The sequence below is a fragment of the Gymnoscopelus microlampas genome (genome assembly GCF_963454915.1).
Source record: "Gymnoscopelus microlampas genome assembly, chromosome: 19".
Taxonomy (NCBI): Eukaryota; Metazoa; Chordata; class Actinopteri; order Myctophiformes; family Myctophidae; genus Gymnoscopelus; species Gymnoscopelus microlampas.
The window spans coordinates 28,832,790-28,848,989 of record NC_139956.1 but is presented as its reverse complement, the minus strand read 5'-3'; the positions used below and the strand labels follow the sequence as shown (position 1 = coordinate 28,848,989).

At 42.8% G+C, this 16,200-nt stretch overlaps 1 protein-coding gene across 3 annotated transcripts in view; it reads left to right on the top strand.

Annotated features, from left to right (window-relative positions):
• The window catches only part of LOC311035363 (diacylglycerol kinase delta), a 145,051-nt gene that overhangs the window by 109,527 nt on the left and 19,324 nt on the right, over positions 1–16,200 (top strand). For all 3 annotated transcript variants that reach the window (XM_084043520.1, XM_084043521.1, XM_084043522.1), the window contains 11 exons: positions 205–286; positions 922–1,013; positions 3,085–3,184; positions 5,136–5,201; positions 6,129–6,300; positions 8,006–8,101; positions 9,159–9,243; positions 10,756–10,863; positions 13,326–13,422; positions 13,605–13,712; positions 14,791–14,904. In XM_084043520.1, the coding sequence (XP_083899646.1) occupies positions 205–286; positions 922–1,013; positions 3,085–3,184; positions 5,136–5,201; positions 6,129–6,300; positions 8,006–8,101; positions 9,159–9,243; positions 10,756–10,863; positions 13,326–13,422; positions 13,605–13,712; positions 14,791–14,904 (1,120 nt within the window). The remainder of the gene's footprint in view (positions 1–204; positions 287–921; positions 1,014–3,084; positions 3,185–5,135; positions 5,202–6,128; positions 6,301–8,005; positions 8,102–9,158; positions 9,244–10,755; positions 10,864–13,325; positions 13,423–13,604; positions 13,713–14,790; positions 14,905–16,200) is intronic.

Genomic DNA, 16,200 nt, shown 5'->3' with positions numbered 1-16,200 from the left:
AAAACGATAAGCCAGGACGAGGTTGGAAGCGTGTTTGTCCCAGCGGTACAACCTGTGATAAGGATAAAGGGACACAGACGTCGTCTGATCTGATTGGCTGTCGCTGTCCCCTGCCTTGATCCCATTGGCTGATAAGAGTGTTTTATTTCCTTGTGCTTGACATTAAGTGTGTGTGTGTGCGTGTGTGCGTGTGTGCGTTTTCAGGTGGAGTGTGATGACTTACGAGGTGCCAACCAAACACTCACCCAATACCAAGGAGGAAGACGGTATTGATTTCCCTCTCCAGGTACTGTGTAGAGTATTGATTACCCTCTAAAGGTACCATAGAGCCCCAATGACTGCTCAGGCTTTTCTCTTTTATAAGCCATTAAGACCTGGAACACATGTCATTTTCGATGGCTATTCAAAAATAGCAGATATATAAGCTCATAGCGACCCCTGGGGGGTCCTCAGAGTAACTACAGGGAGTGCGCCAAATCTTTGTGTGATGGGGAACATTAGCCGAACAATTGCAGATCTGCAAGCTCACAACGCCTCGCGCTGTGAGGCGTTGTGAGCTTGTAGATCGGCCATTTTCGTAGCGCTGGTGTAGAGGAAAAAAGAGCAGAACCAAGAACAGATTCAGCTGTGAAGTTGACTAAATTTTGAGGGTTTAAAAGACTGTTGATAGTGCTGTCAAACAAGTCTATGAAGCCATCTATGAACAACATTAATCTGCAGCACAACATTATACAATATGTAGTGGGGGCGTCCCTGCTTCATCTCTCTCTCAGCTAAGGGGTCCTTGGCCTGAAAAACATTGAAAATGCCTAGTTATTGTGCATCTTGTTTTCACCTATAATGCAATATGAAAATGTACTCGACAGTAGAGGACGTGTGTTGACGTATCTCTCTCTCTCTCTCTCTATCCGTCCTTCTCAGGTCCATATCACTCAGTATGCAGACTCGGTCGCGTCCCACCTCACCAAGATCCTGGACTCGGACCAACACAGCGATGTCATTTCCTCTGCCAAGTATGTGTCATACATGCTGGGACAGCAATTACTGAAGCTCTCTGAGAGAGGAGAGGAGAGGAGAGGAGAGGAGAGGAGAGGAGAGGAGCGGGGAGGAGAGGGCAGGGGAGGGGAGGGGAGGGGAAATGAAAGGGGAAGAGAAATGTGTAGAGGAGAAGTAAAGGGAGACAATGCTTGTAGAAAAAGGGTGGTGAGAGAAGAGAGGCCATCTAAGAGAGAGACAGAGAGAGAGAGAGAGGGGGAAGGTGAGTGTCTGGACAATGGGTAATTCTTCTCTGGTCTCTTCCCCAAGGACACACACACACACACACACGTACGTACGCACACACGCACACGCACACGCACACGCACAGACACACATCCAAGTACACGTACGCACACACAAAGGGGACAGTGAGTTCAGTAAGTGACAGTGACGTATTAAAGGACTATTTAGGGAGTCTCCTCTGTGTTATTTTAGTGCATTACGTGTGGGGGACAGGGGACCTTGCAGCATGCGTCTCATCACCACTGAGGCTGTATCATCCGGGGGGGGGGGGGGACTGTCTGCTGGATCTCAGGGGCCAGAAGAGGGCCTCAACAGGCCAGGGTCACATCTTGCAAAGGATACTTTAAAAAAAAAAACTTTTTCAAACCCTACAGATAACAGAGAGGGTGCTACTACACAATGCTAAACAAGGAACACTGTGCGCGTTAATGCTTCAGTATGCATAACTTTAATACAACATGAACCCCTATCCATTGTAAGGCAACTCTCCTGCCGGATCAATACCGTCAGGAGAGGGCGTGCTCTACTCAAGGGGAGTCTTGAGGATTAGTCTCTTATAGTTTAATCTGGGTGCAGATTCCTGAGGATGCATACAATGAAAGGATTACCCGCACTCTCTTAAGTTATATTCTTCATTTTTAATAGGTTCACAGCAGCAGTCTATCTAGAGACACGGGCGCGTTTCGGCACGTCGGCTTTCCTCAGCGTTTCAAACAAGAATACATCAAGAGGGAAGTGACATACATAGCTATGCGATCAGCTGTACATTATCGCATAGCTATAGATGTCACTTCCCTCTTGATGTATGCTGGTTTGAAACGCTGAGGAAGACCGACGTGCCGAAACGCGTCCGTGTCTCTAGATAGGTTCAGCCTATTAAAAAATAAATTAAGAACATAACTGAAGAGAGTGTGGATAATCCTTTCATTGACCCTATCCATTGTGTCAGCACCCTCACTCTACATACACACACAGGGTCCTTACCTCTTATGCTTAAACTTTTTTTTGCCATTTTAATGTAAGGTTTGGTGTGAACCAGCTTTTATACTTGGTGCTGGCTGCAGAAACAAAATGCCAAGAAGTGTCAGCTATTGAGCTTTGTAGTGGAACAGGCCATTTCTAAAAGAAGGAAAAAACCTTTTGGAAAATGTTTCAGGAGAGCAGCTTCAGCCAAGGATTTGGGTTTTTTATTCACTCATGAATAATGTCGATGAGTTTGAGTGGTGCTTCAGTGAGGTTCTCTGTTCTGTTGTGAAGGAGTAGCTGGTTTTCAACTATGTATTGCTGTGAGATTTAACCCATTAAGACCCGAGGCCGATTCTAAAAATGGCTTCTAAATCAGTTTTCTGAAAAACATGTTTCTATTTCAGTGGTGCTCAAAACCTTTTCATGTCAACGTCAAGGATGCCCAAAATGATGTGCATTTGGCACACACCCATCTCAAAATATTTAGTTCCAGGTACCCCCTGAAGCAAAGATTTGAGTAAAAAAATGTGCTTTAAAAAAAATATATGTATTCAAAGGTTTGAACACATTTTCATGATTTTTTAATAGCCAAAGTATAAAATAATGGTTAAAGTGGTAAAAATTATTGTGACGCTATATTATCTACTTTTGCTGGACCCCAATTTGAGAACCAATGTGCTATATATAGTATATAGCTAAAATCTAAAATGACAGATGCTTTCCTGGTTTTAACGGACACAAAAAAGAAAAAAGTTGTATCTGCTATGTAGGTCATGATGGAGAGTGTCATTGTATATGATAGAATAAAGTTCTCTAATGTATCCGTCTCTCCTCCAGGTTTCTGTGTGGGACGGTCAATGAGTTTGTGACAGAGGTGGGGAAGGCATATGAGAAAGCCACGGAGAACAAGGAGGAGGCTGATGCTATGGCTAAAAAGGTAGGGTGTGTGTGTGTGTGTGTGTGTGTGTGTGTGTGTGTGTGTGTGTGTGTGTGTGTGTGTGTGTGTGTGTGTGTGTGTGTTATACAAGAGGTTGTGTAATGGTGGTCAGTGTAGGTCATAGATATTCAACTGGCGGCCCGCGGGCCACGTGCGGCCCGCGAGGAGCTTCCTTGTGGCCCCTGGCCATATTCCAAAAAAAAAAAAAAAAAAAAAAAATTTTTTTTTTTTTTTTAAATTTTCATAATTATTATTTATTTTAACTTTGATTTATGTTATCAAAGTTAAAACAGTACAAATTATTTATCCTTCATTAGTTCTTGAAAGGCCATCTTTCATTGGAACTTAACTTAGAACCTTAAATAGAACCGAATTAGACCGAATTAGACCCGAAAAAAGGTTGATTTATATTGGTCAAATAGAACCGAATTAGACCCGAATTAGACCGAATTAGACCCGAATTAGACCCGAAAAATTTCGCGCGCGTGCGCTTTGCGCACGCGCGCAAATTGTGCGCGCACATGCATGCGCGCTGCGCGCGCGTGCATTTGCGCTGTGTGGCCCCCGACTCCAAGTTATTTTACAGTTGTGGCCCCCTGCCTAATCTAGTTGAATACCCCTGGTGTAGGTGGATTCAGCAGAGAGATGTAGCAGAATGTTAAGAGGACAGCATCCTCTCTTCTTTGAATTTAACATGCATGCAGGTGTAAGATACTGTAGCTGCTAGAATGGCCACTAGCAAACCTATACGCCTACTGCTGTGGAAACCCATCCTGTCACCGCCCCCCCAGTGGTGTAAAGTAACTAAGTACATTTACTCAAGTACTGTACTTTTGTAGAAGTAGAATTTTGAGGTATTTTACTTTACTGGAGTATTTCCAATTTTCAATACTTTTACTTCTACTCCACTACATATGGTAAATAGAGGTAAATATTATAATTTAACTCCACTGCAATCATTTGAAAACTTTATTTTATAAATAGGCTATTTGAAAATAGCCGATCTACAAGCTTGTGAACTTGTAGATCTGCTATTTTCAAACATGTTCGTACTTTTACTTTTGGTACTTTATTAAGTATAATTGATACCAATACTTTTGTACTTTTACTCAAGTAACATTGAGTGAACACAGGCCTTTTACTTAACAGAGTAACAGAGTATTTCTATATTGTGGTATTGCTGCTTGGTATCGTTGCTGTTGCTGTTTTTTCTGGTAAAATGAACACCCTGCTTGATCATACTACAGCGTCACACAAAAGCATCAAAAGTATGCTCTGTGTGGAGTTTGCATGTTCTCCCCGTGTCTCCTAGGGTAGTTAATACCCTCACAAAAACATCTAGTAATCCTGGTCGCTATACCGCCTCCCCCATGACAGCTGGGGCGCGTGATGGAGGGGAAGGGAACTGGTTGGAATAACGTGTTCCTTCCGCGCGCTACGTCCTACCAGGGAAACTCCCCCCTGTCAGGTGACAAGAAGGTCAGTTGGCTCTCATGCACTGAAGGAAGCATGAGCTCGGCCCTGGCCTCCCTAGGCTGTGGGGGACTGGTGTAGCGCCGGTGTAGGGCTGGTGTAGCGCCCAGGATCACTTAGGAAATTGGCACCGGGTGATGGGGGAAATGGGTTACAAAAATCACAGGATAAAAATGTTGTTAAAAAAAAAGAAAAAAAGCATGCTCTGCACCGCATTTCGAGCTTGCAGATCTGCTACTTTTGCTGTTTTTGAATTTGAATCCTGAAAAGCAACAGTTTTGGACATTTTTCCGCCCGACAGCAACGTTGTACATCTGCTATTTTCACTCAACAATTTATTCATGTTTTTCATTAAAACATTTATCGGAAGGATACTGCTGGAGTACGTTTTCTTAGGCGTACTGGGTGATGCTATTTAACAGTAGCTGTGATTCTCTCTCTCTCTCTCTCTCTCTCTCTCTCTCTCTCTGTCTCTCAGTGTGCGTTGCTGAATGAGAAGTTAGATTCCTTGGTCAAGGCTCTGAGTGAGGAAGCAGAGGCTCAGGTAATAACACTGATAAGAAAGACCTTGTATTGATTATAGTAAACAAACACACAACTCACGACTCACTCAAGTGTGTGAGTCATGTTCAGTCATTGAATCACAATGACTGAGTGACATAACCACAATTTTTCAGACAGCATTGATATGGCTGTCTCATTGCCGTTCTAAATGAATATGCATAATGAATATATCATATTAAGTTTTTTTTTTTCATAAATCCTCATTTTGATCATTATCATATCAAATAGCTCATCTTCCATAAAGTTTCTTAAAGCCGCACTCTGTGACTTTTTATACCTGGGACCCATAATGCCCATGCCTTATAGGCTCTATGCACAGCAGCCATATTATCACTTCCTTCACAGGTGTTACTAATGATACTAATGAAGGCTCTGTTCCATTTAGTGTAGCACAGTGGTTCTCAGACTTTTTAATTTCCACGACCACCATAACTCTGAGAGTGTACAAATGGAACCAAAATGGAACCATTTGGTTCCACTCTCAGAGTTGCACGCCCGTAAGAGGCCAATTGGAACCCCCTCAAGGAACCGAGGGTCCCTGAACCCCAATGTTAGACCCACTGGTGTAGCGGAGTGTTTCCAGTGGGCCAACGTGCACAACATCAGCACCCTGACTCTGTTTGACCAGAATGGAACAGAGCCTTCATTAGTATCATTTGCAACACCTGTGAATTTCTTCACAATATGGCTGCTGTGCATAGAGCCTATTATTAATTAAAAAGTACCAGAAGGACTTCGGAGTGCCGGCTATTCAGTGTTTATGTACATTGTGGGTCATCTTGATGCAAACTGTTATTTGAACGGACTGAGTCGGTGTGCTCGTTCTTTTGTTGTTGTTGTTTCTACCGTGTAAAATATAGTCCTCAAACCCACTGACAGTTCCTCCTCCCTCCACCGCGTTGAACAGGTGGTGCCAGCGGGCACGCTGGCCGGCCAGGAGGGAGGTGACACGGGGCCCTGCGAGGAGAGCGGCGAGGCGGGCACCGTCGTGAAGACCTACCGCTCCAAGGAGCAGCTGATGCTGAGAGCCAACAGTCTGAAGAAGGCCCTGAGGCAGATCATAGAGCAGGCTGAGAAAGGTACGCATGACGCACAGACACGCACGCGTGCATACGCACACACACACGCGCTCACATGCGCGCACGCACGCACATACACACACACACACACACACACACACACACACACACACACACACACACACACACACACACACACACACACACATACACCTCACTTTCCTGTCCATAACCCATTCAATCCGGGAACGCATCTGTGTCACTTCAGATTTCTTAAGAAATAGCAGATCTACAAGCTATGAGCTTGTAGATCTGCTATTTTTGAAAAAAACTGAATTTGTGCAAATCTTTGAATATATATATTTTTAAAGCGAACATTTTAACTCAAATCTTTGCTTCTGGGGGCCCCTGGAACAAAATATTTTACAAATGCTTGCCTTAAAAAATGGCATATCTACAAGCTTTTAGCGCGGCACTCATTCTTTGACTATTCAAAAATAGCAGATCTACAAGCTATGAGCTTGTATATCTGCTATTTTTGAATGGCCAAAGAACTCTAAAATGACACACCATGCGTTCCCGGTCTTAAGGGGTTAAACAACACACACATATTCTTTGGCCCCAGTAATAGGAAATGCATCCCGACTTGTCAATCCAGTTGAATTCATTCATTAAGAAAGCCCGCTACTCGATCCAGTAAAACTGCCAGATCCAGTTTAAGTCTGGTATGTGGACTTCCTCCTAGCTGCCACATGCTTTGAAAATACTTCACCTTTTGCCCGTGTTTACCGTAGGACAGACCCAACAGGAAGTGCCCGAAATAAGTCTTCAACAATGCTTCCTGGCAACACATAAAATTACTTCATTTGTGTTGACATTTATTTTTAGTGGATTGTTGAATGCACTGTAATGTGTGTCAAATGATATGAGATATGCAGCAGAGAGAGCCTAGTGTAGCTTGAAAGATTACAAAATATTTGATTCATGGCCCAGAGCCCTGGCGTTGCGGTCCGGGCACCTAGGCTTACAGCGCAGGTTCGAGTCCCGATCCCGACGGCCTTTGCTGCATGTCACTCCCCATATCTCTCCCCATTTCCTGTCAACCTACTATCCTATCAATAAAGGCATAAAGGCCCAAAAATACATCTTTTAAAAAATACATATATTTGATTAATTTTTTTCCTAGATAAGTAAATAGCCTGAACCAATGGTTCCTGAGCTACATGGCTCTATCTCCTGTTTCCTTAGGTTGAGGCAGCTCTATACAAGTACATCGACACTAGTATGTCGCAGATACTTATTACCAACAATCCAACCCTTGCTGAGTTCCAAGCAGGGAGACATTTCATATTACTTTTTATATTCTTTGGTATGACTCAGCCCGGGATTGAACCCTGAGCTCCCCAGTCTCACAGAGGACGCCGTAACCACAAGGCCACTGAGCTGGTTCATCCTCCGTAACCTGCTCCATTTTCAAAATGTTTCTTCCCTTTTCAAACCGTTTCCTGTATCTATCCGCTGAGGTGTCATAGCTCACAGTCACTATAGACTCAACATCTTTTCATGTTTGTGCCCTACGGGGATTTTGAAAAGCTGTCTGGTAAATACCGTACGAGAACCAGGGATGTGATTTTTTTCTATGTAATCGGGATGTTTGCTAGCTTTTCTCTACTCTTCTCTGTGCCTGTGCTAGTATTTCTCCACCTTTTTAAATCCCTCTTTCTCTCTCTCTCTCTCTCTCCCTCCCTCTCCCTCTCCCTCTCAGTGGTGGATGAACAGAACCGTCACTGCCAGGTCCAGAGGATGTCTTCCTGCTCCTCCATGAAGAGAGAGAACAGCGACGAGAGAGACTCAGAACCACGTCAGTTCTCCTTCTTACAAAGCACTTCATTACAGAGTCTGAGGTTCACACTCAACTCAGTGACAGTAATGGAGAGACACAGAAACACATAAAAACGTTGTGTGGGTCTTTGTGTCTCCTACCGGAACCACCGCCGGTCATCAAATTATTGGCTTAGGAGTGCGACAAAAACAAAAAAATATCCATGAATTCAAGTCTCCATGGGACTAACTTTTTGTGTTTTTTCGTAAATTAACGCCCTTCTTGATCATACTACAGTGTCACACAAAAGCATCAAGATGAGCAGATCTACAAGCTCAAAACGTGGCGCGAAGCTACACATTTTGAGCTTGTAGATCTGCTACTTTTGCAGGGTTTTTTTTATCCTGAAAAGTAACAGTTTTGGACATACAAATGATGTCTGGCTTATCAGATTGCAGTTATAAAATGTATTTCAAATTAGGTGAGTGAGTTATATAGTACTTTGGCAGATACTTTTGTCCAAAATTCATGAGACTAGCATTCATACACTCGAACGAAACATGAAACTCATCTCAAATTCAGTTGTCCTTACATAAGTTGCAGAACCTCTGACTTCTTTCCAGCCCTTTCTGCCAGTAACCATTGGAATTCTCGTATTATTCACCCTAAGATTACAAATTATGTCTTTTTTCACACAACAGGTATTTTTCTACTTGTCACATGATATTATACCATTAAGTTCACTTTGCCACTTTTGTAAGAACTGCGAATGTGAACTTCCTGTTTGTAACCGTTACCCTGGGAAACGACATAAACTATCAGATATCGGTTGTTTAAAATTAGCTAGTGGTGTAAACAGCTGACAGGATGTCGAAAAGAGTGTTCAGTCACTTCTCGTAGCAACATTTCAAAATCCTCTACATGATGACATAGCCTACGTTGTCTAAAACCCACTATTGTCTAATCTTGGGAATTGCGTTGGTGTATTTGACAAGAAAGAAACAAAGAGCTGTTGTTTAGAAGCGGTATCCATTACCTTCCCCTATTCCTGACATGTGTGTATTCTGCTCCATTTACCCACAATGCCGTCCCCCAGGTTCAGGGAACTTAAGCCCCGCCTCCACCATTGTCCTGGAGAAACCGGAGAGCATCAACACTGTCATCTACAACGAGGACGCTGTGTAAGTGTGTGTGTGTGTGTGTGTGTGTGTGTGTGTGTGCGTGTGTGTGTGTGTGTGTGTGTGTGTGTGTGTGCGTGCGTGTGCGTGTGTGTGTGTGCGTGCGTGTGCGTGTGTGTGTGTGTGTTTGCACTAGCAGCACTTACCGTAGATTCTCACCCTAGCACTTGCCCTATAGCCTTGATGACCTTGCAGGCTTATGCAAAGGTTAACTCTTTGACTGCCAGAAATAAAACATCATTTTGCCACGCCACTGCCAGCGATTTTCGAGAGTGTTTTCACTCACCTTTGAAATATCATAGAATATTTATCTCCAATATGATCGATCCCCTGATTGCTTTAAAAGACGTATCCGAGCCTCATACAATCGGGGGGGGGGGGGGGGAGCAAGCCGCCGCGACCATCCGTTCTATAGTTGTAGGCAGTTGAATGTAGGCTGTTTTCGCCAAAAAGCAACAGAAACAGCGGAAAAGCCATTCTTCCACATCAAATTACAAGGGAGAGAACGGGCTTTTTGTGTTGCGATCACGTGACCCGCTGCTCCTCTCCTTCTCTGGGAGCCAAACGGTGACCCATAGGCGAGCAAACAGCGCCATCTAGTGCAAAACCACTGAAAACACCAAATCTCATCATTCTCATCATTGGCGGTGTGGGCCAAAGCAAAATATGATGAGAAATCTCGTCATTGGTTCCAGGTTCATTTGTTGACCTGGCGTCCTATAGTTTGTATATTCTCAATGTGTAGATTATTTATTTTTTGATATTATACTCTTTAGACTTATGATAGGTTCTTCGTTTACCTAACAGTATGCTCCCAGATTACTATTTCTATGCATTTGATGCATTACCTTATGTTAACCTTGCTTACCGTAAATCACTCTGGATTAAGACTCTCTGCTAAATGCCAAAATTGTAGATTGTAACACATTTATGGCGTAATCACAGTGTACAGCATCTGTCAGGTCTGTCATTGTGTTTAGGGAAACTGCTAGTATCTTCTAACATTAACCTGTAGAGTCAGAGTGGTGTTCTCTTTGTAGAATATCCTCTGACAGTCTCTTATTGTGAAATGCCATTTAGCTCTCTCTCTCTCTCTCTCTCTCTCTCTCTCTCTCTCTCTCTCTCTCTCTCTCTCTCTCTCGCTTAAGTCAAGTCAAATGTATTTATGTAGCACATTTAAAAACAACAGCAGTTGACCCAAAGGGCTTTCCAAAACGAGAGCAAAAAATAGACCTTAGTCTATTCACAAAGCAAAATAAAGGCATATAACGTAGTAAGAAAAACAAATAGAAACAAAGCAGCAACACGCAGCAACAGACAATGACCTCAAACTGTGTTAAAAGGTGGGTCTTCAGTTTGGATTTGAAAATCTCAACGGTGGGGGCTTACCTTAATGTAGAATGGGAGATTATTCCAAAGTATAGATGTGGCGCTTGCATCAGATTGGATATCTTCGGATCGGACAGATTTAGGATATCTTCCAACATTAGCCCGTTTGTGTTCTTCTCTTTCCAGACAATGTTCAGAGAAGTGTGTGATGAACAACTACTTTGGCATCGGCCTGGACGCCAAGATCTCCCTGGAGTTTAACAACAAGAGAGACGAGCACCCGAAGAAATGCAGGTACAGAGACAACACGTCAACAAACTGTACTGTACTGTACTGTACCGCACCGTACTGTGCTATACCGTATTGTACTGTACCGTACTGCATTGTGTACTGTATATACACAGTAAATACACACAGGTACATTATGGATGGACATACACATTTGCATATCGATAATGCTCTATGTCCAAAACCGTTACTTTTTTACGATTCTTTTAAAAAACATTTCAAAAGTAGTGAAAATAGCTGATCTACAAGCTCACAACACCTCGCAATGCGAGGTGTTGTGAGCTTGTAGATCAGCTATTTTCACTACTTTTGTGTGACACTTTTGTATGATGAAGTAGGCCATTGATTTACGACACAACATAAAACGTTGAAATATGGAGATACAGAACAAGGTTTCTGCCCTGACAGTACCGATAATACACCATGCAGGCACGCATACACGCACAAAAAGTACTCTCTCTCACACACACACGCGCGCACACGCACGCACGCACGCACGCACGCACGCGCACACACACACACACACACACACACACACACACACACACACACACACACACACACACACACACACACACATATATACACATCCCCTGAACAAGTTTTGCTGCAACAATCAGATAATTTAATTATTTTTTTATCAAAGGCTCAAACAAAGAAACTTCATGGTACAAATTCCATTCTTATCTGTATTCTGCAACCCAAGACTTAATAACTTCCCCCTCAAAACCTGTTTCAAAACCTGAGAGGAAACCGTTTCCCATAAACATTATCTTTGCTATTATATTTCACCTCTTTGTCCTCTGTTTTTTTTTAATGCTTCTTTTATAACGCATTACAAACGGCTTATGCAATGTGCTATAAAATATGTCATCGCTGCCAGCAGAAACCTTTCATCTCCATATTTGAACAAAAACGGCTGTTTTTTATGTTTTTTTCATGAAGTAATGCCCTACTTCATCATACAAGAGTGTTGCATAAAAGTAGTGAAACTAGCCGATCTACAAGCGATAGGACGCGTTGTGATCTTGTAGATCGGCTATTTTCACAATAATCTAATCTATATAAAACTGTGTGTCCTTGAACTTAAGAAGATTGTGAATCATTGATACCGTGTCTACTATAGACGTCAGTCTATAAATAATGAATTTGCATATGAGTTATGAGTCTGCGGAGGCTCAGTGCAGCTTTTATCCATTCAATCTTTTATTTCTTTTTTACATAAAGGCCTTTCAGCAGTATATAGATATCACAGGACTGATTTACAGTCACAGCATCCATAAAATCATAAAACTAAAGCACAGACAAAACAACAACAAAACAAAACTATGTGCATAAGACAAAACAGAACAGGAAAAAAAATAAAGAAAGAGAACTCCCTTCAAACTCTTGCTATTTTTCCCGTTTATAGCAGCAATATACTGTAGGTGCGTGTTTCCACTTTCCTCCATGCTTTATGTTAGCGCTCTGGAGATGCTGCTAGACTGACACAAAGGGGTGATGGTCATCATGACTACTGCTGGAAAAGTTCCACTCCAGGCGGAGCTTCAAACACAACAGACACAGTTTAAGATGGGTTCAACCTTGATGAAACAGAGCTTAGATTCAAATGAAAACGGACAGTGTGAGATGGGTTGAACCCTGATTAACCCATTAAGACCTGAGGCCGCTTCTAAACATTTTCTAAATCCTAACAGTTTTTCGGAAAAAAATATAAAAAAAATATTTTCACGATTTTTCAAAAATAGCAGATCTACAAGCTCATAGCGCGGCACTCGGTGCCGTGCTATGAGCTTGTATATCTGCTATTTTTGAATAGCCAAAGAAACCTAAAGTGACATAGATGCGTTCCAGGTCTAAATGGGTTAAACCAACTTGCCTTGTCAAACACTGCGTCTATCAAACAATGTCATAGATTCTATGGAGTAACATTTGCTTAACAGTTTGTGTCTCTCAAATAGCATAGTATACGTACTGTATGTATGTGTACGTTGGATGTGGTTCTTTATGAAGGCAGTGTTCTTCATCGCAGTTCACACGTTCAGTTTTGATGTGCAGAGGTGTGAATGGACCATACAGCAAATGCACTGGAGGGACGAGACTCAGAGAGATCATTTTAAAATGTTCTACCAGTTATTTTATTTTATTCAAACTCATAATTAGGAAATGACTTGTGGATTATCACAGTAGACTGATTAGAACTTTAAATCAGCTGATCAAAAAGTGGGTTTTAAGACAAGTTTTTTTAAACGGAGAGTGTTGGGGCCAGCTTAACATGGGCTCATGGGTAACATGGGTAGGGGCTCATTCCAGAGGTTGTGGGCAGCAACAGAGAAGGCTTGATCTCAATGACCTATGACCAGAGGACGTATGAGTTAAGGAGGTGCTGCTAACTCAATAAAATCTTCAAATGCATCCTAAAACGTACAACTGTATAACACTTTCTGTCTCTCTGTCTGTCTCTGCAGTAGTCGTACTAAGAACATGATGTGGTATGGAGTGTTGGGAACTAAAGAGCTGGTGCAGAAAACCTACAAGAAACTGGAGCAGAGAGTTCTGCTGGAGGTCAGCGCGCGCGCGCACACACACACACACACACACACACACACACACACACACACACACACACACACACACACACACACACACACACACACACACACGGAATGCAGCTGACGGTGTTTCCTGAAACATGATGTGAACTTGATGCCCTGATGTATAGTAACATGACCTCTGTCTCTCTGCAGTGTGATGGGGTTGCCATGCCTCTTCCCAGCCTCCAGGGCCTTGCGGTCCTCAACATCGCCAGCTACGCAGGTGGCATCAACTTCTGGGGAGGAACCAAGGAGGATAATGTGAGTCAGATAGCACATACAAGCAAGCACACACAGGCTTTTCTCTGTGTCCCTACAACTCCAATGATGAGTTTTGAGGGTAAGAACATAGTCTGGGAGTCGGACGCCCATATGGCCGTTATTACATCAACCTTAATAAATTTGTCTGAAGTTAAGATCACTGTTTTGCCATAAACACAGTGAAAACAAGGATAATGTCACACAGTAGTGGCTAGACAAATATTTCAAGATGGCCAATAATACTGTAATGAAACCGCACATCTCAGAAACAGTGAGCCATGTGGCCCAACGACGACGCAACGCACAGAAGAACGCTCACTTCTGGTCAGACGAAGGAGGAGCCAGGCCCGTAGGCAACCCACAGTGCCTATTGAGCCTCCTAGTGTCGCCAAGACCTGCTGCTAACATCTCACCAGCCACCCTAAGCCCCTCAAGAGACAGTGGGCGCAGTAGCATGCCACTTGGACACAGGCCGGGGTCTGATCAGCGTCGGTCAGGAGAAACACCCAGTGACTCCAGGAAACAACACTGATGATGTGTCCAAGTTTGTGCATCAGTAGATGTTTTATTTACTGGTATGACTTGGCTGGGGATTGAACCCTGACCTCCCAGTCTCAAGGCGGACACTATAACCACAAGGCCACTGAGCTGATTTGGCTCGTGTTGGCAGGCAAACTTAAAGTGATACTTTATACTGGGTTCTTATTCTTTCCGTATGGGCCAGTAGTGTTTGCAAAGTCACTTATCTCCTGCTGCTGAAGGGACAGTGGGATTTTGTCTACTGAAGGAATGACCAACCAAGCTGAATAGAGCTCATTCAGCCACTGTTCATGTGATCATTATGGTTACTACCTGAACATATGCATTTATTCACATGTTATTGGATGAATGGATTGCTCACACATTTCATATGCGCTGCCTTGTGAATATTACAAAACAAATTGTGGTGTGCAAAAGGGTATTAAATATTACACAGAGTAAAACACAATATTTATGTAATATTTGACCGGGAGTGTCTAGATTAAAGTACTGTGGTTGAGTACTTTGTTAACTGACCTTTTATGTTGTGTGTGTGCAGAACTTTGGCGCTCCGTCCTTCGATGATAAGAAGCTGGAGGTGGTGGCTGTGTTTGGCAGCATGCAGATGGCCGTGTCCAGAGTTATAAACCTGCAACACCATCGCATTGCACAGGTAACACACGCATACACTCACTCTCTGTCTCTCTCTGTCTGTCTCTGGGTCTTGATGATGATTGGGTTTTTTATGTGGTTCAATGCTTTTAAACCACTTAATCCCTCTGCTGAGTTGCAACTGTACTTGGTACACTCTACACTAAGTCTCTTCGCCCAAAAATAGCCGATCTACAAGCTCAAAACATGTTGCGACGCTTTGTGAGCTTGTAGATCGGCTGTTTTTGGCGAATGTTCCCCCTCAGAATAGGGATGCTGTGCTTCAAGTGGTTGAATGTTGCTCCTTCTCTCACAATCTCGCTGTCTCTGTATCTCTGTGTGTGTCGCACGCACGAGCGCGCACAGACACACACACGCACACACACACACACACACACACACGCACATATATGGGGGATGGAGCGTATCAAAATGAATGTGCATCAGTTCCATAAACGCCTCACTAGCGCTTGACAAGACCTGTGTAATCTGCCCAGCGTCTGGCATGACGCCTACATTTTCCATAGACTTATCACAGTTACACAGGCCTTATGTAAACGTGGCACGGGTGATATGATTCATGTCAGTGTAACATTAACATGAACTCATTAATGTGATTATACTGTAGCTGTGTAGTTCCGTTTTCATCATGGACTCTGATAACGGATCAACAGTAAATTATTTATAAGTAGCGTGATCTGATCACATACGGTACAACAAATATGCTTATCATGGTTAATGATATTAGGGGGTGTTGTTTATTCATATCAGTAACTAGGCTGTTTGATAACAATTAGGCTACTGTTATTTGATGACGATTGTCTCCAATCAGGCCTCATTATAACTACTGTTATAAAAGATAATTTGCTTGAACTAATTCCAACTTATTTTTTGAAACAATTGATTGTTTTGGAACTGTGTGCGATTATGAAAGGACATGGGGCTAAGGGGGAGTCTTTATAATAGATACTGATTGCATAATATTATATGCATTCAGAATCTATTATGAAGACTCCCCCATAGCCCCCTGCCTTTTCATAATCACGCACAATCCCCAAACAGTCATTGCCATTGGGTCGGATAGATGGAATTACATATTTGCCTCTGGACAGCTGCACCCGAGGGAGAGACGAAGAAGATAGATAGAGAGAAAGAGAGAGCTAAATGGCATTTCACAATAATGAACGGTATGCAGTAATTTCTGGCTAAAGAACATCATGATGAGACGATAAAATGATAGACAGACATCCTTTCATTTAGCCAATTTAGGCCTGGAACGCATCTGTGTCATTTTTAGATTTCTTTGGCTATTCAAAAA